Genomic DNA, 23,521 nt, shown 5'->3' on the forward strand with positions numbered 1-23,521 from the left:
CTTGTCGCGCTCTGTGCTGACAGCTCAGAGCCTGGAGCCTGCTTCGGATTCTGTGTCTCCCATTCTCTCTGTGCCCCTCCCCATCATGCTCTGTCTCTGCCTCAAAATAAATAAACAACAACAAAAAGAAAGCAGCAGCTAGCATTACCTTAATTAATATGCATGATCACCCCCTTCCCCTTAGGCTAGGGATTAGCTTGGGGTCAGCATGAAACCTAGTACTGGCCAAGAAGTAGATACCGCTAAGAGCTTCTGGGAAAGGGTTTCCTCCCTGGTAGAAGGAGGAAGCAGAACAAGGAGCAGCCTGCCACGAACTTCTTCATGCCTTTTTCCACAGTGGCATGAGGACGGGATGCTGGTACCACAGCAACCTTCTTACAGCCAACACAGTCAAAGAAGTACAGCTCCAGAATCCTAATGTCATTGAGCTGCCTGTGGAGCTTGTCGTATATTATATGTGATTAATAAATATCCTTAATATTGAAGCCGGTTTTTGCTGTATGCACTGAAGCCATCTGGTATACTTATTCTCAATTAAAAAAAACATTAATTTAACAAAGATTTACGGTGGGGCTATTCTGGGACAGTTGAGTGTTCTAGGTGCTGAGGAATCCAAAAGCAAACACAAAAACTAGGATCCTTGAGACTGTCATCTCATGATAGAATGTGGGTCAGGCAGAAAGATATGCAGATCAAAGGCCATGGATTTTAATTCACATATTTCCTTAGTAACAACTGTGTTTATTCACTGACAAATATTTACTGAATACCTGTTAGGTAGTAGGAATATTGGGCGGTTAGGCAGCCCCGCTATGAAGAAGTTTACAGTAAGGGAGACACACATTAATCAATGAATCATGCAAATAATAAATGTCTCATCCCAAACTATAATATAAAAATACACAACAGCTGACTCGACCTCATTACCCATTACAACTATAAATAATAACTGGGAAACTTACTCTCAAAATGGGGCTCGAGCTCACAACCCTGAGATTAAGAGTCGCTCTCCCAACTGAGCCAGCCAGGAACCCCTAACATGAACCTTTAAAGCTATTATAGCAGCTGCTTAAAATTCCCCAAACCTGCTGAGGACTTAAGGCTTTCTCACTGTCGAAGTATAACTTCAAAAGTTACAACCATAATTCTGATGCAAACATATGTGAGCATGTGTCAAAAATGTGTTGAACTCATTAAGGAACAGGATGACAAAACTGGATCAAGGGAGGATAAGGACTGCTTGTTGGGCACATGGATGTGGGTATATACAGAGCATCACACGACGTATGTTTCGTGGGGAAACAAATGCTGGGATGAGATCACAAAGTTACATATGTAGTTGTTTAGCACCCTACAGGAACAAACAACCATAACCTTTGGAGTTAGCTTTCCTTTCTTATTTAAAAAATTTTTTAAATATTTATTTTTGAGAGACAGAGAGAGAAGAGCATGAGTGGTGGAGGGGCAGAGAGAGAGGGAGACACAGAACCCAAAACAGGCTCCAGGCTCTGAGCTGTTAGCACAGAGCCCAACGTGGGGCTCAAACTCACAGACCATGAGATCATGACCTGAGCTGAAGTTGGGACGCTGAACAGACTAAGCCACCCAAGTGCCCCTCTTTTTCTTTTTTAATGTTTGTATATTTGAGAGAGAGAGAATAAGTGCACATGTTCATAAGCGGGGGAGAGGCAAAGGGAGAGAGAAGATCCAAAGCAGGCTCCTTGCTGCCAGCACAGAGCCCAACACGGGTCTCAATCCCACACACGGTAAGATCATCATGACCTGAGCTGAAATCAAGAGTTGGATACTCAACTGAGCCACCCAGGTAGCCCTGGAGTTATCTTTTCTATAACACAAAAGTATCTGCAACTTTCTGTCTATAAGTGAATAACTCCAGAGACTGGGTCCTAGTCCAGGGCACATGGTCAGTCATAGAAAGATACATTCCCTGAGACTCAGAAGCCCCTGGGCTGCTGTGTGGAGACCATGCTCTACTAGGTCTCTGAAAGGGCATGCAGTTATCTTTTGGCCTTATTTCCTTGTTCTGGATAACTTCTTACCATCAGTGAACACTGAATACCTCATGTCAGCCATCAGGGTCATTACTGCACAGGAGTGACCCCTCAGAATCCTTCTAAAAGTCAGATCCACTGAGCAAATGAAATTTATTCTTTCCTTCCAGTGGTACCAGTAAGATTCCATTTGTTCTAAAACAACCTTTGTCCCACTATGGGGACCACATTCAATCCAACAAGCTCTCCACATGTCTACTGTGCATGACCTAGCTCCTTAACTCTCACTTCTTTGTTGACAACTTTCTGGTCATTTCAGAGATGAGCTTGAACACACTGCTAGGAAAATGTGATTAAAAGACAAGTACAGTCAACAGAGGTCTCTTGGCTCTAATTTGAAAACGAAGTTACTTTACCCAAAGGTTCAATTCCTTGGGACTCTATTCCTCGAATTTTACATTTCCTGAGATAAGGGGACATGGGAAAAGCCTGCCTTAAAACTATCTTGGTAGTCCAGAAGTCACTTTAGACCTTTCCCCTAACATCAACCATCCCTCAGAGCCTTTTGGAAGGATTTAACTTTGGCATTTTCCAGCTGCTGTGCAGAAGCTTCTATTTACAGCACAGCTGAAAGGAGGGGTGGGGAACGAATTCTCTAGATGGGACATCGGAAGCCTATCAGTTCTCTCTGCCTTTTGCCGGGTGTCCCTCAGGCTCTGGGCTATAAAAGGGGTGATTTCTTTCCACTGTTCACAGAGTACCCCATCTTGGACCCTGCCCTGGATCTGAGGGTCAAGAAAGAAAAACATTTCTCTATCATGGGCCATTTGTCCCAGAAACACCAGAACAAGTAGAGCCATCCCACACCCACTATATTTGATGCCACAGTTGAAAGGCCTATCTTCAAAGGTTCATGATTTTGGGGGCACCTGGGTGGCTCAGTTGGTTGAGGGTCTGACTTGATTTTGGCACAGGTCATGATCCTGGGATCAAGCCCCATGTTGGGCTCCATGCTTGCTCAGCAAGCTTGGGATTCTCAATCTCCCTCCCTCACTCTCTCTCTGCCCCACTCCTCTGCCCATGCTTTCTCTCTAAAAAAACAACACATAACAAAAAACAAAGGTTCATAATTTTGAAAGCATTTTAATTCAGTTGCACCCAATCCATGTTTCTCAAAGACCTAGAAGGTCCATACTGGGCATGTGATTAAGTGAGCCTGTGTTTGGCATTTGATGATATTTATGCACAGAGAATGTGAAACAACACCAAACATCCCACATAAGTCAGGTTACATACACACCACATTAATTTGGCCTGTTGGGATGGGAAGATGGGGAAGTGAATGGCTCAGGGGATAGTACTTTCAAACCCATGTTCTTGCTTCTAGGTACAATGGGGACGTGAACTAATAATACAGCTGGCTCTCCTGCTTTGAGTGAATGGATGGATACGAAACACTTGCAAAAGCATACATGAAAATTAGATAGTGGTGATGGGTGCACAACTTCGTGAATAAATCAAAGATGGAGTTGTATAAAAGGGAGATATTTTTATAATATGTGAACAATATGTTGATAGTTTATAAAAATCGCGCCCACAACTAGGATTCCCCATGGAATTTCTGGCCCTTCTCAGCTGTAGGCACCTGCTCCAACAAAAACACTTCTGCTGTTCACAGGGGCAGAAGAACCTGTCAACTCCCATGAGGGTACCAAGCCTGAGGCCCTGGAGTCAACCCCAGATCTGTCAAATTCCAGCTGTGTCCTCAAGGAAGTAACCCTCTCCTACCTACCTCATCACCTGGAGAAGTCTTAGGACCATCTCGTGTACAGCAGGAATTGAGGCCATGTTGACTCTTAAGGTCCATTCCTGCAGAAGCTTAAACCATGGCAAGTAGAGGCCACTGCTTCTCACCTCCTGAGATTCTGGAACATCCTGGGGGGTGGGGGATCAGTTCAAGATCTTTAGAAGTTCATTCCAAGCTTTGTATCTAAATTTTCCCTGAATGAAACTTTGAACCAAAATTGGTAGTCACACGTTGGACCCTGCTCATTATAATTTCCTCATTATCTGAGCCCTTATTCACATCCCATCAGAGATGCTAAATTCAGTTGACCCTCAGGAGACACTAAACCACATGCTCTCTCTCTACAGGATGAAATAATCCACCCCCATTCCATCATATATGACATTCTTATGTCTCTTGAGTATATCGCTGATCTCTATTTTCTATTCCAAATTCTATTTCTTTATCAGACTACACTGTCTTAGTTATGGAAGTTTTATCATACATTTAGCTACTTGTTCAGTGAAATTCTCCATTTTTAAAAGCTCGTTTTCTAAGTTTCTTAGCTTTATGTTTGCTTTATTACGTGTACTGTATAATTATTTACAAGTTGTGAAACAGAAATTCCACTGACTGGGACTTGACTTAATTTACAAATACTGTTAGGGTGTCTGCGTGGCTCAGAGGGTTAAGCAGCTGACTTTGGCTCAGGTCATGGCCTCATGGGGTTTGTGAGTTCGAGCCCTGTGTCAGGCTCTGGGCTGACAGCTCAGAGCCTGGAGCCTACTTCAGACTCTGTGTCTCCCTCTCTCTCTGTTCCTCCCCCTCTCGTGCTCCATCTTTCTCTTAAAAAATAAACATTAAAAAAACTTTTTAAATAATAATTTACAAACACTGCACAAATGTGAGGGCCGCCTACTATGTCTATTTCACACACACAAGTTTTCCCACTGAGGGACATGGCATGTCTTTCCATTTACATCTAATGTCCCCTGATCAAGTTTTAGATTTAGCTTGTTATTTCTACAAATGTTCTGGGGCTTGTGGGGGTCAATTTCCTGTTTATTGCTAATATGTAAGGAAACTACTGATTTCTTTTTAGTAGTTGGCTCACCTGTGAAAATATTCTATGAGTTTTTCACTTGTTTCTTTTTGCCTCCCCCCAGACTATCTGTAAGGCCCCTATTTGCTAAGAGTTCTCATGCTATTTTTTTTTTACATAATTGTGTTTCTTGAACAATACTCAAGAGTGGATGGAGGTGGAGGTCACTCTGTTGTGCCCCAAAGTAACAGGTAATATGCCTCAGTGCATCTATAGAAATAAAACAGTTCTTTACTCTGGCTTTCCAAATTTAGTTTACAAAGCCTATGATCTACAGAAAACTTATACATATGAAGAAACATTTAGAATATTCACAAAATAAAAATTGCTCTTAGGAGTGCCTGGCAACCACGATGATCCTATGGCCAGAGCTTATGATGACAGAAGCTACCTGCAACGCCACTGGCACAGGCCAGCACAGGGAAAGAGATAGGATGGCCTCCCGTGTGCATTCAAGAGGCTTTGTCAGCGGAGCTGAGGGGCACTGTGCTGACTGGATCCCTGGCTTCAGAGATGGCAGCCCAGAAAGTTACCACGAGGGTTGCATCATTCCCATTCCAACATGCCTTTCTGGGTTCTGTCTTGGCTGGTAGACAAGCTGTCAATTAGATACAAAAAAAAAAAAAAAAAAGGTCTGGTTTTAGCCTACTGGAAAATAATAGTCACCATACCCATTATAATTCTGTTTAAATGCCAGCTTGCTATGTGGAATGTTTTCGTAGGTTACACTGAGTTAACGGCATCTCAGCTAGCTAGAAATCCCTCTTATCAGTGATATGCAAAGACAGCAACTTTACTGTACTCCGAAGTTCGTCATTTCCTAGGGACAGCTCATCACGTAAGCTTATTTCCACAGGTGGCTATGCTTCGAACTGAAAACAGAGAAATTTTACTAAGTTTGACAAGGAAAGGACACCCACACAGGATTTTTGGTTTTTCCCCACATAGATTTAAGAAAATCTAATTTGGTTTCAGCTCATATCTTCATTGAACCTATAGAAACAAACAAAACACTAACAAGCCATCAGACTCTTCAATGAAAATGTATTTCACATTAAACACAATGTACACATCATGCACATGAGGCATCACCACAGTCACAATGGTGTTGTGAGGTACAACAGATCAAACAAAACAAACATTTAGCAAAATAAAAGTGTAAGAAAGATGGTGAGGCATTTTTTTAAAGTCAGACCATGCTATCATTTTCTGTGTGCTTGTCATAAAAGGGATTTCCCCCGATATTCAAGATCGATGGCACTGCATTATTGGAGGCATGTATTTTATTTAATATATACACACACACAAACATACACAGTTTCCATAACTAATAAAGTCTTAAACTATAGCTGGTTTTAAAAGCACATGAAGAACAAGATTACTATTGAGACTTCTTTTTATCTCCTCGCTGCAAACCTCAGTCAGAATTATGGATCTTTTCCAAACTCTTTATTGTATAAGAGCTTCAAAGAAGCTTTCAAACAAAAAAAATGTTTCAAAGAACGTTATTTTAATCTGAAAGTCACATTTCACCACAAGAAATGAAATTAAGAAAACACATTATATGGCATAAAACACGTGAAGTATACATTCTAGCGTCTTTTGTCCCTTGTTCAACTATTTTAATGTTGAAGTCTGTTAAAGTGACAAGTTGGGTACAGTTCCGGGCCCCCTTGTTCCAGAGCACTATCATTTTCATTTGTGCCTGGTTTCATTAGAGTTGAGCAAACACAGGAGCAAACAAACAAGGGCTCTAAAATCCAAGAGAAAAACAATAGCAACAACATGAAAACCAACCACCTGTGCATGAGACATGCAATTCATTCAAACTTGCTTCAGTCCAAAAGCCACTTGATGGCTTGGAGATTTTAAGGGGCAACAGTGACAAGATCCTTGCTAGATTTGGGTGCCCAAGTCTATAAGAAAATGCATGTGTGAACAGAAATCATCCCACATTGCTTAATAGTTTTCTTAATCAACCAGACAATATTGTTCTGTTAGCCCCCCAAGGGGTAATATGGGGCAATGCATTTTGCAGGTGGCTAAGCTTAATAATAAAAAACAGCTTGATAGTTAACTTCCAACAAAGAAACCACAGAAAAGGAGGAAAACCCTCTGGAATTTCTTCTTCAAAACACAGACAGGGAGGTAAGCAGCCCAAGTTCAGTGTATGTTTAAGTAGAGTCTGGGTCAATGTCTAGAATATTTACAGGAAAAGACATCTAAATGTTTATGTACTCCAACTTTGGGAATAAGAACAGTTATAAGATGAATTTCCAACACAGAACCACCTGGGTTATTCAGAGGATCACTATAATAATAAAGTAGTACAGGAAAGCACTTTATCAGCAGCTGAAGCTCATAAATAGAACTGTAACATGAAACTTTGCTAAAGCCCAACAAGGCCAAAGTTTCAAGGTTTCTACCAAGAGTAGTTTCTATCAAGAGTGGCCAGTGTTGGACATACTAAGTAGGTATGGATACAGTTACATTTTCATCTAATAATTTGGAATCCAGTGATTTAGGACAACAGAAGCTTCTTCAGAGGACCGGCAGCTTGGAATTGACTACCAGCAGCTTCACAGCTTCTCCAAACACCACCTGTGTCAATCCAAAAACAAAACCAGATGAGATGAATGAAGAGACCACATTGTATCTATTCTCTTTCACTAAAATGATCACACCGTCTGGAACTTTCCACTTTTCTCCTTGGTTCATAGCAATATCTTTCAATGGAAGAGCTACAGCATTTTGGGTAGGACTATTCTATTAGGTGGCCAAATTTTCTTTGTGTGGAACTGTCCTATAACCTGCAGGATACTTAATGTCCCAAGCTCTGCTTTCCCAATGGTATTGCTGCCCCTAGCCACCTTGACAACAAAACCCACCATATTTTAAGATTTCAGTGCAGAACTTATTTTAAGAAGCCATGGGGCGCCTGGGTGGCTCAGTCGGTTGAGCGTCCGGCTTCGGCTCAGGTCATGATCTCACGGTTCATGGGTTCAGGCCCCGCGTCGGGCTCTGTGCTGACAGCTAGCTCAGAGCCTGGAGCCTGTCTTCTGATTCTGTGTCTCCCTCTCTCTCTGACCCTCCCCTGCTCACGCTGTCTCTCTCACTCTCTCTCTCAAAAATAATTAAAAACATTTAAGAAGCCAAATGCAGTCATAACAACTAACAAAACACATGCTGATTTATGTTTATTTGTATCCCATTCTTGATTTTAGGCTTTTAATTCAGTTAGCATATAGCATTATATTAGTTTCAGGTGTACAATATAGTTATTCAACACTTCTATACATCAGCCAGTGCTCATCAGAGTAAGTACACTCTTTAATCCCCATACCGTTTCCTCCATTCCCCCACCCTTTTCCCCTCTGGTAACCATCAGTTTATTCTCTATAGTTCAGAGTCTGTTTCTTGCTTTGCCCCCCTTTTCTCCCCTCTGCTCATTTGTTTTATTTCTTAAATTCTACATGTGAGTGACACCATACCGTATTTGCCTTTTTCTGAGTTATTTCACTTAGCATAATACTGACACAGTTTATTCTAAATGCTACCTTTCATACATTCCCTTTTACGTGTCAACGGGCCACGAGTGTTTTCCTAAGAACCAAGAGAAGTGAACTCTTAAGATGCACTATTTACAGCTGATAGCTAAGCACAGGAAGATGTCTATAAAATACAGTGCCCTTGGCCATGTGCCCTCCCCAAGCTATTTCCTCATTTGATTTTATTTATGTAAGTAATCTCTGCACCCAATGTGAAGATTGAACTCATGACCCCGAGACCAAGAGTGACATGTTCCTCCAACTGAGCTACCCAGGTGCCCCGAAATAGACTTTTTTTTTATTTTTTAGTAGGCTCTATGTGCAATGTGGGGCTTGAACTCAACAACCACATGATCAACAGTCATGTGCTCTCCTGACTAAGCCAGCCAGTCAGCCTGTGTTTCCTCATTCGGAAAACAGAAAGATTGGACTAAGTCTTATCAGGCATCAAAGCTGTGTTTTAGGAGTGGAGCATCATAAGAAAAGAAGTGAGAGAATGCTGAGAATATAAAAATGTTTTTAAGAGTCTAAAGTGGGACGACAACTGGAATTAAGTTATGAAAGGATTTGATGATAGAGTCTAATTATGTTTTTATAATTCAAAAACAAGCCCCAAACTGAAGTAAATCCAACACGAGGTGTGTATAACTAAATCACACAAATGCAGAGTGTTTACAACCCACTTTGGCAAGAAAAAAGGCCAAAGGTGGGGAACAAAAGCTTCAGGACACAAACTTCAGCTCTTCATCCCCCCACTCCCTCAGTGTGATCCAAGAATAGATGTTTGCTTAAAAGATTCCAGAATGGGTCAAGAGAACAGCAAATCATTTGATTCAATGCTCATCACTGTATATGAATGACTGTACATAGAATGTGGAATGTCATCGAGTAAAACTAGGGGGAAAATTCTCAATGTGCTTCTCAATACACACACGCCCATCCACATTCCCCAACAGCAGGGCGGGCATGGCGGGTGTGGCACTGAAGGCTCTTATACACAGAATTTACTTGAAATTCACCTCAATTATTGTGTGTGCACTGTAGTATACACCATATACAGGTTTCTTCCCATCTGAAAGAATGTTCCTATGAAACCTTTTGTAAGCAGAAATGCCACAAGATGAAGAAGCAATTATCACTGACTTATATGGAAAATTTTATGAGTGTTCCCAGACCCCCAAAATAACCCCTTAGACTTTTTCTTGTACCTTAAGACACATCTTGCTAATGGATGTACAAAATAAAATGAGATAAAGCACATATGCTCACAGACACAGTGCAAAGCTATGGGAGCTGAATGCTGAGTGCAGTTCTCAGGAAGGAGTTTGACGGAGCCATTGTCCCCGCTCAGGGTACATGCTGCCTCTAGAACAGCTTGCTCCAAGATGAACGCTGAATGCTATTTTTGCATTTTGCCTTTTTTTATGTAAAAGTGAAAACCTCTTTGCATTACTTTCAGTTAATGTAAACAGGTAGTAATGCAGGCCTTTTATAAACTACATTTGGCATAATGTGAATCTTTGAAAAAATGAATGATACTTGTATTCAAATTCACATTTGTATTTTTCAAATAAAACTGACCATCCAGGAGACTGAGTGATGTTTATCCCATCTTTACAAACCCCACTTGGAGAGGTATAAATTTAGACTATAATTAAAGGACTGTACTGTACCTTTCACTAAAGAGATGTATTTGTCAACAGAAGGTGTTCAGAGTATTTTCTTGGCCAGGACTGTTAAATCCTTCAATCAAATTTTTGTTACAGTCATCCAGGCTGAGATTTTCACTGGATCGCTTGGGGTACACAGGGGGGCCGGTGAAATCTAAGAGATCTTGAAGTGCTCGGGCATTACCAGTTCCATTTTGGTCCAGAGACACCCCAGGAATCATTTCACTTACTGGTGAAAATTCTGGGATGGAGATAAGCTCTTCCTTTGAAACAGGACTGAGATAGGGGGAAGAGAGGGACAGTGAAGGAGGGAGGCAAAGAAAAATGTGAAAATTAATTCTATTTATATGTTCTGTTATACTACTTTTCAAGAGAAGATGGATTTAGAGTCATAGCTGGTGTGAAACACACTGTAAAAAAAAACAAGTTAGCTTAAATCTTAGACATGGAGAGACAGAAGTCCCCCCCTCCTCTGCCAAGGGAAAACAAGGGAAGTGGACTGGGCAGGACTGTGAAGGCCAAGCTCACACTGCCTACAGGAAGAAAGAAAGTAAAAGCCTCAGGCAACAGCACTCTATTGCAGAGAAGCCAACCACTTCCAAAAACCTTCAATACGGGAAATCCAGATAGAAAGCAAATGCTAGAAGTTAAAAACGAGCTGAGGAAGGGCTCTCATTGGCACCGGGGCTCCTGACACTGCTTCTCTTCAGCCAGGCCACCTTGGTCGAGTGGTTTTTCCTCCTCGCCGCTCTTTCCTCTGCTGTACAAGATGAACAATCATTTCTCCCTATCAGGGCTCCTGTGAGCGTGGCGTGATCATACTGAGGAAGTCCACGCAGCCTGCAATAAATGTTCAGTTTAGGTGGGGGTCGTTGCTAACAAGGACCCCACCATCCATGCAGTCACCTGCAGGGCAAATGTCTCCCATGCTCCCTCTCTAAAGTGAGGCCCCACTCCACCCTGACTTATCCAGCTCCTGCCCGTGCACGTGGCTCTCTCTCTTCAATCTAGAGATGGAAGAAGGAGTTTCATAGCCGTGTCAACCACAGGCCTAGCTCAGATGAGGTGGGATGGGATGTGAGGTCCTGACACTGGGAGTCTTTCTTAATAGCCAGAGTTGCTGCCAGGTTCATCTGTTCTTTTCTTCCTTGATAAGATCTGAGAGAACAATCTAAAAAACCATTTGAACTGAAGAAACTGAGAAAATCCATTTCCCTCACACTTAGCCTAGTTAAGAGGCAGTAGACCTAACACCACTGGTGCTCGGCTGGAGCCTGGGCAAACTGCCCCGTTAGCAGAAGCACCCACCGTATCTGCACCTTGCCTCACCTACATTCCCTGGGCTTAAACAGCTAGTCAGATCATGAGGAGGAGAAAATGCTACAAGCCCAGGGGCAACCTCCAGGAGTAACCTCTCTCTAAATGCAGGGGTGGCCATGGGAGAACTTTGAGTACACACTGAGCCCCTTCACTTTCTTGAACCGTGGCTAATGCTGTGTCTTATCCCCTTCCCCACACCCAGAGGCATAAGGAGTAAGTAGAGATAGGCTAAACATGGGGTGGGGGGAGAGATGCTGTGTTAATGTTTGGGATACCTCTGCTATTTCACCCTAGGGCATGAGGAGATGGACAGCGACGGAGGCCAGGGTTGTCTCCACAGAATTTGCTCTACTGGGGATGGGGTGCTGGAGCCTGGGTTTTTACATATCTGGCTCAAGGCCAGGGTGCACAGGCTGGGACATTTATAATAACTGTGCCCTAGGAAAGACCCTCCTCCCCAGACCCCACCCCCACAGATAAAGCAGAGAATTCACAGCCAAGGAGAGAAGGTTAAGCTCTGGCCACCTGAAGCTCTGACAGAACTTTTTCCAAACACTGTCACTGCCTCCTGACTCAGACAGCTGCCCCAACTCCAACTGCCCTGCCCAAGGCTCTCTGTTTCAGTGTCTCTGCCCCAACCATATGCTAACTGAATTCACCTTTTGTCTGGGATTAATTTTCCAGGTGAATTCCTTAAGATTTTAGTATCTAAAAGAAGATTAGATATTTTATCAAGTCTCCAATGACAAGTCTACTTAAACATAAGACACTGGACACAGTGAGTCCTGGTGGTACCCCACTCGGATCCCCCTTATGTGTAGGTGCATCCGTCTGCCAGCTGCCCAGACAGCTGGCTGCTAATAGCTCACAGCTGCCACCCTTTCTCTGGACAGCAGCCCCTGGCTGACAGGAGTCCTACACCTGCAGAAGTTATATCTGCATCCCCCACCTTGGGTGACCACACTCTTGCTGATGGGTACAGTGGCACAGAGGCTGCCTCCCTGAATGGAATCAGACAACTCTTTGGTGGAAATTCATCCTCCAGAGCTCCCATAGGACCAGCTGAAACAGAATCCTTGCTTAGTGATTTCCCCTGCCCCATCCTCCTTCCCCCTCTCCACTTGCTCGTGAGAGCTCTTTCCTGATAAATCCCGTGCCTCGGAATGCCTGTCTCAGGCTCTACCTCTAAAGAACCTGACCAAAGACACTAATATACCACTGACAGCTTTCCTGAATGGTAATCAAACCTACTTTAGTTGATTTAGGGATGTAAAAGATGAAACAAATCAACAAAGAGGCAGTGGAGGTGTTTGGAGAAGAGATGAGGCTCACATGCAAAATAAATCAGCTTACCTCACATCCATAGACTGAACTTCTTCAGTTGAGTCATCCATACTGTTCGATTTCCCATCAAGGGTGTCCAGATGAACAAGTCCCCCAACTGGTTTAAGCCCATTAGAGAAAATGTCTCGAGGAAAAGTTTCTGGGGCAGTACGCCCCACACTATTAACTTCCTGGCAGGTGTTTAATTCGTTTATTTCTGATTGAGAACACAAAGTCATTCTGTTAATCATAAAATACCAGAACAGTGAAATAATAGGAGAAATATATATTGAGGCAATTAATGTAATCCTCTGCTTTACCAACAGTGCAACATCCTTTTGCAAAAAGAACCCCAAGTCATCAGCTTCACACAGAGAAAAGAAGACAAATGACCTTGTTAGTGTCTGTGCAGGGCTCGTGACCCACCCAGGAGGCTTGGGGTCATATACTGTGCAGGTCCCCAAGCTCTGTGTAGCATTTTCCTGAGCCTCAAGGCAAAGGAGAGATGTAAAGTGCCTCTGAGATGGACATGCCTTTCTGACTTTGGCTGCCATGATGTATTCACATCTAAAGGAGGGGTTTTCCGAGAGAGAAGGAGAGGGAGAAAGGGAGAGAGAGAGACAGACAGACAGAGACAGAGAGAAAAAGAGAGAGAGAGAATCCCAAGCAGGTTCCACATTCAGTGCAGAGCCTGATGTGGGGCTTGAACCCATGACCCTGGGATCACGACTTGAGCCTGAATCAAGAGTTGGACGGTCAACCAACTTAGCCACACAAGCGCCCCTCACATCTAAGGAGTTTTAAGTATACATGAGAGAGAAGAGCTCGACTGCCCAGAAGTCTGGAAGACAGGAGAAATCACTGCAGAAGAGCAGAGTTGGCTCTAAATAGAATCTGATGAACTGTTAAGCTCCCTGGAAAGAAGCATGGGACAGGAGGTGATCAGCTTCCTGTGCTGGGACTATTAGAGTGACCAAGGACCCCAGAGCTTTCTGAATGGACCTAACAGACATATACTGGAGATAGGGACTCCCCCAGGAGGAAAACTACACAGTGACCTTACGGGAATAATGCTCTTAAGACCCACAGGTGCTCATCCCCACAGGAAGCACTTTGAGCCCTCACCTGCTGAAAGGAAGAACCCAAGAACCAGTCGTCACACTCACCTATTTTGTTCGGGACAACTGGTTTTGTCTTATTTTCCACACACACAGGCAACTGAAGCTCTACTTTTGGGTCTTCTTTCTGAAAACAAATAGGGAAGGATGACTTTACATAGAAAAACAAGTGCTTTTCAAAAGCATCAAAGGATATCCAGAACCGTGCTGAACCATCTGCCTATTCCATGGTAATTCTTTGAATCTTCTGAGTTTATTAGAAATCAGCTGTGTCTCCCTTATCAATACGTCGCCATTTTCTTTTTTATTCATGGACTACTGGGCGTCTCTCTGCATCTGCACCCCCACTTCTCAGAGAAAACTTTTTATTACTACCCTCTCTCTGAAACTCCTTAGACTCTTCTTTCTGTGCAAATACCTACACTCTCCTTACTCTTGTCAGGAACAAAGCACGAAGAGTTTATTCTTTCTGGCTGTTCCTCTCCAAGACCTACAATTCCACTGAACGTATTGTGCCACTCTTTTCTCTTTAGTCCATAAATTATCAAAATGGTGCTCTAAACACCTACCTTCACTTCTGGAGACACATCACTCTTCCTTGTTCTCTTCATGATTTCATCTATTCTCTGGAAACCAAAAAGAACCAGGTAAGAGATCTATAATACCAAATAAACATAAAAGCAGCTGGGTCTATATGCAATTTTACATGAAGTTCTCAGAAAATTCCTAAGAGAGACACGTCAGCAGAGGATAATAATGAGTACAGAAAGATTTTCCATTGGTTTGGCAGATATACACCTCTGCCCTATGAACGAGGTAAAATGCTTGAAAAGTAAACTAGTATCTCAAATCAACATTCACTTTATATCCCATCTTTTTCCTTCTTCTCCTTAGATTACCTAAAAACAACAAATCACCACTTGCCATTCTAGAGGACCACCTGAGAGAAAGTGAGGCTGAGGCAGGTCAAGAGGGGAGGCCAGAGACTGGTTTCCTAGCTCCCATGCCTAATTCAGTACAAAGCTTAGGCTGGATCTAAGACACCATAGGAATGGAGCTTTATAATCAGCCTCCTTAAGCCAACTTTATCCCTGATTACATTAAATGTAAATGGGAAAACGCACCCCAATGAAAACACAAAGACCATATAAAGTTCTTAAATGTTGTTTATAAGAGACATACTTATAAGGACACACATAGGTTCAAAGTAAAAGGATAGAAAAATATTTACTATGCAGACAGGGATCATAAAAAGGCTGACAAAGTGAAAAAAAAGTCTGAAAAAGTGGACTTTAAGACAATTATTAATGGACATAAAGATATATTAATGATAAAGGGGTCAGTTTAACAGGAGAATTTAATAATCTGAAATACATATTCACCTAACAGTAGAGCTTCAAAACATTTAAAACAAAAGTTAATAGAAATGGAAGGAGAAATGGATAAATCCATAATCACAGAGAGAGCTTTTAACACTCTCCTCTCAGTTATTAAGAGAACAAGATGATAGAAAATCAACAAAGAAACAGGAGATTTGAAAAGTACTATCAACAAACTTGACCTAATTAGACAATTTTAAAAATCACTCTACCCAACAACTGCAGAACAGAACTGAATTGATTTCCTGTTTCTGCCTCACCCTAACTACTCCTGATCTTTAGCCCTTACCTTCTTCCTCTCCAGTCGCTCCTGCTCAATCTGCAGCATGATCTGTTCTCTTTCTAGACGCATCTGTTTAGCTGCCTCCTGGGCCTTTGCTTCTGCTGCTTCCTTCTGACAGAAATAGGTAAACCTTCTGAGAAAACACTGTAGTGGGATTCCTTGGGATATGCACATGGTGTTCTACCTTATCATCTACATTGGAGTAGATGTTGTTCCAATATTCAGTGTGGATTTATACAGCCTGCTCCATGATATAATAGACATGGCGGGGCCTCACTCATATACCCTGGGTCCATCATGCAAATTACCTGGAGACAGTTCCCATACTGCCTGTCAAGGTCTTTCTGTGTCTGAGGGCATCCACTGGCCATGTACACATGGCCAGGAGTTTCAGAAAGTTAATTCCCCAAGGAGTGACCTTCAATCATGAGGGCGAGAAGCTGGCAGATAAATAATCTAGTTTCCTCACCCCTCAGAGAGACAATTCTAAGGCATATTCCACAGTCTCCCAGAGAGTCTCAAAGGGACTAACTCCCAGTGTTCCACAGGAAGCCACTAGACGGTGCACTTACATTGGCTTTACTCTCACTCTCTATCAGCTTCCTGGGATCTTCTCCCAAATAAACTACTGGCACCCAAAATCTCATCCAAGGGTCTACCTTCTGGGGAATGTGAACTGACATACAGAAAGTATTACAAACTTCACTTTTATTGCCCAAAGTAACTCATACTCAATAACCAGCCCAGTTAGTTTAAGAAAAACTTCAAGTAAACATTGTGAGTCATTCAAATTTAACTAATTTTACCTAATATTAACTAAAGCTCTTAAGGAGAGTCCATATGAAGATTTATATTGTACCTGCTTTTCAATCATGGCTTTTTCTTGCTTTTCTTTTTCTTGTTTTTCCTTTTCTTGCTCTTCTTTTAACAACACCTCCTCCTTGGCCTTCCTCTTGGCTTCCTCTTCTGCCTTTCTTTTTTCTTCCTCTTCCTGCCGTTTCTTTTCCTCTTCCTGCCGTTTCTTTTCCTCTTCCTGCTTACAAGCTTCCTCTTCTAGGCGAAGTCTTTCCTCCTCTGCCTTTCTCTTCAACTCCTCTCTCTCCAGCCTTTTGAGAGCATAATTGCTATTAGAAATTAGGCCAAAGGCATACTGCCAAAGAACCGTGTGCTAACAGGAGAGCGTAATGCACACACACAGACATGTGCACTTGAATGAGTATCCACTCAAGAAATGGACTCATCCTTCCCAGAAAGCCACTTCAGTCCATACATTAAAAAATATGAACCAGGGTTGACTTTAAATTCTGTTACACAAAGATTAACAATGTATTGATTTGAGAACATACCATAATGAAGACATACATGTTCCCTATTCAATCTACAAATGACCACAGCCTACTATTCTTACTTAATGACAATCCTTTGAAAAACTAAGTGAAATAAATATTTAAACCTAATGGAAGCTGGAAAAAACCGAGAAGATCCCAACGGCTACTGTGCCAGTTAGCAATTTAAAGAGCAGTGACTATGTACTCAAAAAGTTTACTTTGGGTTCTAACTGCCATGTGACTTCTGAAGCAGCAAATGGAAGAAAGTGTTCAACAGAAAGAACCCTTATATTTAATACAGAAATTAAGACATCTATTTCTTTGTCTTGCCAATATTTAAAAATCTATTTTTTAGCTTTTATTCTTTGATATATGAAAATTAAAGGACATTACACATTTTTCATCTACAGATGAATAGTTGATGATATAATGCTAAAGAACTCCAAGCAGTGAGGGAAAACCCTATAAAGTCTAAGCAGTTGTTTTTACATTTCTAACATTCTTCCTGCTCAAGTGCATCACTTTTCCCACCTATGAAAACGTGTGAGTAATCACACTCATCTTGCAGTCTGTTACTAAATGACAATGTGATATATGGGCAAGATCATGACTGCACCTGACTGTACCACTCACTGTGTGCCTCGTCCTTGGAAAGTCCCTCAACATTTCTTATGACCATTAAAAAAATAATGGGAATGGCTATACTACTGGGTCCATGACATCACTGTGAGAACTAAATGAAATAATATAAGGGAAGCACTTAGCACAATGCTTGGCCCTAAGAAGATTCTCAAACATGCACCCCTGTAAGCACATCTATAAATCTGTATGATTTTCAGAAGTCACTTTTATACAAAAGTAGGTGTCACTAACCTACTGGGGTGCTGTAACATTTTTATAAAAAGATCAGGACTTAAAAAGAATATCCGTCTATCCTGTAGGAACTGTGGAGGCAATTAGCCTATATGTCACCAAAGAAATATTTAAAGTTTTTTAATGTTTATTTATTTTTGAGAGAGAGAGTGAGCATGAGTTGGGGAGAGGCAGAGAACAAGACAGAGGATCCATAGCAGGCTCAGCACTGTGAGCACAGAGCCCAATGCAGGGCTCGAATTCATGAACTGTGAGATCATGACCTGAGCCAAAATCAAGAGTCAGACACTTAACCAACTGAGCCACCCAGGTGCCCTTACAGGACACTGTTTTAGTTCTTAACCTTCATTTGATTAGATGGTTTTGACTGTCCCCAAGAAGCTAATACACAAAGGATACACTGTGTATGAATTAATACACAGGCTACTTCATCTCTGTCTTCAGGATCTGAAAAGCCACTCTGTTTCTTCTGTTTCACTATGAGGACTTCAGAGGTGCCCAGTGCATACACACACGGTAAGTAACACATCCTCTTGGCCCCAAAGTCTCCATAACCCTTATCATTGTGCACAACACACATTCCTGTTCCCCACAGGCCCATTAGCCCCTGCTTTTCCCTCCTGTTCCAGACAAAATATCCCATTAATGAAACTCTGCTTCTCCCAAAGCAGGTAAAAACTAGCTTTCTGTGTGAAACTGAGTCCCTCAATATCCTTTCCAAGGATGAATATTTTTTCTCTACCTGCTTTTTTTTTAATGTTTATTTCTTATTGAGACAGAGAGAAACAGAGCATGAGTAGGAGAGGGGCAGAGAGAGAGGGAGTCACAGAATCTGAAGCAGGCTCCAGACTCTGAGCTAGCTGTCAGCACAGAGCCTGACGTGGGGCTTGAACCCACAAACCGTGAGATCATGACCTGAAGTCGGACACAACCAACTGTGCCACCCAGGTGCCCCTCTACCTGCTTAAGAAATCAGAAAACATGGATTTGGTCACTTCTCCACAATCTCCCTGCTGTAGGCTGCCGCAGCCCCTTGCCCTTGCCATGTTTACCAAGTTCCCTCTGGAGTTCACAACACTGGTATGCAGTTCTGTCACCCTTCTGTTTTTATTCCTATCACCTACTCCAAACCCACCCCCTTTCCTTGCCAGGGACAAAGTACCAAAAAGCTATGCATCATGGTCATCATTCAACATCTGGCAGGTGCATCCTTTATCCCTGTCAATGGCCACTGGTGAGGGTCTTGCACCACATCCCTGACACATGCTCAGCCTTGAACGACTCCATCTGTGGATAAGGATATGGGTTTCACTATTCTCTTCCTTGTGTGCTTGAAAGTTTTTATTTTAAAGAAAATCATCCACATCTTGTACTTCCCCTTCTTTGATCTGCTGTCACCCTGTCCTTCAGCACCTTCTCTCCTGACCTGCCCCATGGAGCGCTGTGTGGTCACTTGCGTCCCTTTCCTTTTCTCTCTCAGTGCCCCCAGGCCTCTGACCTCCTCCTGAGCATTGTGGGGCTGGCATGGAGACCACATTGCTGCCCAATTCCAAACCTGGGTGGCCTCCGCGACCACTGTGCCCCTGCTGGGCTGTGAGCATTCATGAGAGTAAGGCCCACACAAGGCTGACTGGTCAGCTGCTACTCCAGCCTTTTATCCTCATTTCTTAGAGCCTCATGGAAACAGTATGAACCTCTAACTTTTCTCAGTCTTCAACATCCTCCTTAGTTGATGGCATCACCAACCACTTTTCAGACAAGACTGGGGCCATTTGATCTGGGATTCCTAATCTCTTCTCCGTGGCACTATGCTCAGAAAATTTCCCCTTTCTTCCTCTGCTTAGATTTGGAAGACTCTAAATGCCACCACTTGTGCTATGAATCCCACAGCCTCCCGCACCTGTGTTCCTCCCACTGCCCCCTCTCTTCCTTTCTTCAGCTCACCCTTAAACATGTGCTCTCCCATGGTTGGCAAACGCTCAGGTCTCAGGTATCCCAAACAGCTCTCCTCAGCCCTTCCACCTTCTGCTCACAGCCTCCTAACATGCCACTGGCGTTCAGGGCCTCTGCCCTCTCAACTCCAAGCTGGCTTATGTCTCCACCCTTCTCCACAGTTTCCTTCCAAAACCTCAGCTCATCCTCCAACCCTGAGACCAACAGTTTTTCCTCAGTCGTAATGTATCTTGCAGGTACAGAGAGCATTAAATGTCCCTCCTGCAAGGACCTCGCCACAGCCCTGCATGAGGTTGCCTCGCCCTAGCTCTCCCTTCCTGCTCAACTGCTGCTGTATCCATCACCACTGTGCTCCAGCCCCAGGCTGTCTGGTACTTACCTTTCTCGCTACCCACGTGGTGCTATGCAAAGCTTCCTATTTTGGCAAAAGAGAGGAAAACTGGTTTGGGGTCAAGTGTACTGCTCTCATTTTTACCTACACCCCAGGCCATGACTCCAATTCTCATCATGTGGCTATTTCATGGGCACTTTAAACTTGATTTATATAAAATCAAATGGATAGGGGCACCTGGGTGGCTCAGTTGGTTAAGTGTCTGACTCTTGATTTTGGCTCAGGTCATGGTCTCACAGTTTGTGAGATAGACCCCCGAGTCAGGCTCTGTGCTGACAGCATGGAGCCTGCCTGGGATTCTCTCTCTCCCTCACTCTTGCGTGCATAGGTTCGTGCTCGCTCTCTCTCTCAAAATAAATAAACAAACAATTTAAAAAAAACCCAAATAGATTGTTATTGTCCTCTAAAACCAATTACATCTGTCCTTCATTTATCTCTTATTGGGTGTACCATTCTCCTAAGTCCTTAGAATTAAACCCTAGCATCGACTGTGAATCAGCCTGTTTCTGTTACTTTGTGAAAGTCTGCAGACTGTGGCTATTTTGAATTCACACTCACTTTTCCAGGTCTATCTTCAACATACTACGTTAGCCTTTGCCTTCTCTTAAGCCAAGCCTACAATGACTTCTTAGGTGGGCCCCTTTCTCCTTATCTGCTTTGCTCAAACATTTACTGAGTAGCAGTACCAGTGATCCAAAGACTGTACCCCAGTCTTTTAAAGGTGCATATTAGGGGGAAGCAGGCCTATGAAAGAGAAGGCTATGTTAGTCAGCTGAGCGGCTGGGCTCAGGAAGGATAAGGAGTAGGTGAATTCAGTTCTCTCCCAGGTGGAGGCCAGAAAGGCTACAGAGAGGAGCAAGGCTTGACCTAGGTCTGGAGAAAGGAAGATGTGTCTGGTGAGAAGCAGGAGTCCATGTGAGGAAGAGTAAAAGCAGAGATGTGGAGGTGTGGTGCTACCTGATCGGGGCATGTCAGTGAGCTCTGCAGGCTGGTACCCAGGATGCTGGAGGTAAAGGGATAGGTGGTGGCAGGCCATGGATCTGAAGGACTCCTGATGGGTTTAGATGGCTTATGTAGGCAGGGAATTGCTGATTTATTAAAGGATAGGAGCAGGACAATGACACTTATCAGAGAACAGTCACTGGGGACCCAGTGTAGACAGTGGACAAACTCTTGCTCTGAGCAGAAAGGCCAGCTGGGATGCCACAGACGCAGTCCATATGAGAAACAACAAGGGCCAGAGCTCAGAGGAGAGGAATGGCTGGAGGGAAAGAGAGAGGAGAGAGATGCCAAAGAGGCAGCCCAGACAGACCTGACAAGTGACCTTTTGACAAGGTCAAAAGACCTGACAAGAACGAGAAGGAAGGGGAGGGAACAGTTGAGGGCTGGCGCTGAGACTTCTGATTTGGATGCCTGGAGAAATGGGAACCCAAAGCTTGTAAAAGGAAAAGGAACTATGGAAAAAAGACCATAAGGTCTGCACTGCAGCTGCTGATATTGAAATGCATATGGGACATACTCAAATGAAAGCATAAAGCCATTGGGATATGGCCTCTAGGTTCTAGGACACTGCTATCCAAGAGAACTTTCCGTGATGAGGGAAATGTTCTAGAGATTTGTGCTATCCAATATGGTAGCTACTAGCCTTGTAGCTATTGAGCACTTGAAATCTGGCTACTACATCCGAAGAACTGAATTTTACTTCATTTTAGTGAACTACATCTTGGTAGCCACATGGGATTAGAGGCTATCATAGTGGAGAGTACAGCCCTAGCATGAGACTGGGCCAAAGACATGGATTCAGAGGTCACCAGTGTATATGTATGATTTAGAGCCTCCCTTGTACCAGGAAGTACTGAAGGTTTACAAAACAAGATGAAATTAGCTTCAGAAACAGATGGTAAATGAGGCAAAGGGGAAATGAGGGTCGAAAGGAAGATAAGGACAGAGGTGGGTTAGCACACCAAATGCTCAACATGAAACTGTTGTGTGAAATGTGAACTAAGGAAAATGGCTGAATAGGAGGGAAGACCACTGCTCAGGGAAGGCTTGTCAGGTGAAGCTGGCCAAGGACTGAGGGATGGGAGCCCAGACGGCATGTGAGGGGATGAGGGCAGACAGAGAAGATGGAGGAGGAGAGACCAACGAAGCACAGGAAAGCTTCACAAGTTTGAAGTCAACAAAGAAATGGATTAGGGTCTGGCAATTAGGAGGAATGGTGAGCATGAGGTCTGACCATGAGTTGAGGAAATACAGACAGGAAGTATAATCAATTCTTTTAGGAGCTGGGCTATGCAGGAAATGTGAGAGAGAAAGAGAGGGTGATTTGTTGGTAAAGTAAAGAACTTCATCTTCTGGGCGCCTGGGTGGCTCAGTCAGTTAAGTGTCAGCTTCCGCTCAGGTCATGATCTAACGGTTCTGGGTTCGAGCCCCACATCAGGCTCTGCACTGACTGCCAGCTCAGAGCCTGTAGCCTGCTTCGGATTCTGTATCTCCCTGTCTCTCTGACCCTCCCCTGCTCACAGTCTCTCTCTCTCAAAAATAAATAAAAAAGGGGGGTGGAGCCAAGATGGCGGAGAGGAAGGGAGCTCTGTAAACTCCGTCTGCACCATTTATCGAACTGAGAAGGATATTACGCTCATCTGCGAGAGCGGAAGGAGAAAATACGAACTCCAGAAGGAATAGAACCTCAAGGATACCTGAGTTAGTGGGGGTGAACGGGGAAGATCTGAAAATGGGCCAGCCTGGGACGGGCAGGGGAGGTAAGATCCCCAGCCCAACGTGGCGCAAGTGTGCAGCGCCCGAAGGACAAAGGGAAGAGACAGAGTCGAACAAGCTCATAGAACTGTCTCTGGGGAAGAGGTATAGAACGCTTGGCTGCACTTGGAGACAGAAACCCACTCCATAGATAACTGCTGGGTAGCCGGAATCCCGAAACGGGGTGGCGCAAGAGAAGGAATAGCCTCCAGCCCTGAGCCATCTCGGCGGGGAATCAGAGGCGCCTGTGGCTGTGAGAAGCGGCTGCGCTGGGGAGGCACGCTCCCCACCGAGAAGCGGCCGGAGCAGCGACTGCGCCAGGCACAAGCAATTCGAACTTGGTTTTGGGAATGGGACCACGGACCACATTTCCACGGCACACCTCGCCCCCTGCACGGACTGCGCGAATCCCGGGTGCCCACAGGGAAAAAATAGGGCGCACACCTACGTGACCCCCAACAAAGAGTCGGTGGTGGGTGGAGGCCTGGGCGCACGCTTAGACTGTAGGAGCTCCCAGCTCATTTCCAGCAGCGCACAGCGTCTTGAGCAAAGCTATCGGAAACTAAGAGAGACTCGGTTTTTTGCTTTTTCTTTTTTTCCTTTCCCCCATTGCAACCACGATCCTGACTGGGGGTGGGGACTCCGCAATTGAGTCTGTGAAGGTGCGCACTTCACCTC

General features: G+C 43.7%; 1 protein-coding gene across 8 annotated transcripts in view; it reads right to left on the minus strand.

The window, feature by feature from the left end:
- Positions 1–5,927: 5,927 nt before the first annotated feature.
- MAP7D2 (MAP7 domain containing 2) overlaps positions 5,928–23,521 on the minus strand; it is a 54,403-nt gene continuing 36,809 nt past the window's right edge. For all 8 annotated transcript variants that reach the window (XM_029930302.1, XM_029930296.1, XM_029930301.1 and 5 more), the window contains 7 exons: positions 16,401–16,647; positions 15,548–15,652; positions 14,449–14,505; positions 13,928–14,006; positions 12,792–12,978; positions 10,122–10,394; positions 5,928–7,501 (listed from right to left, as the gene is read on the minus strand). In XM_029930302.1, the coding sequence (XP_029786162.1) occupies positions 10,145–10,394; positions 12,792–12,978; positions 13,928–14,006; positions 14,449–14,505; positions 15,548–15,652; positions 16,401–16,647 (925 nt within the window). In that variant the 3' untranslated portion in view covers positions 5,928–7,501; positions 10,122–10,144. The remainder of the gene's footprint in view (positions 7,502–10,121; positions 10,395–12,791; positions 12,979–13,927; positions 14,007–14,448; positions 14,506–15,547; positions 15,653–16,400; positions 16,648–23,521) is intronic.

This window comes from Suricata suricatta, chromosome X (assembly GCF_006229205.1).
Source record: "Suricata suricatta isolate VVHF042 chromosome X, meerkat_22Aug2017_6uvM2_HiC, whole genome shotgun sequence".
Classification (NCBI taxonomy): Eukaryota; Metazoa; Chordata; class Mammalia; order Carnivora; family Herpestidae; genus Suricata; species Suricata suricatta.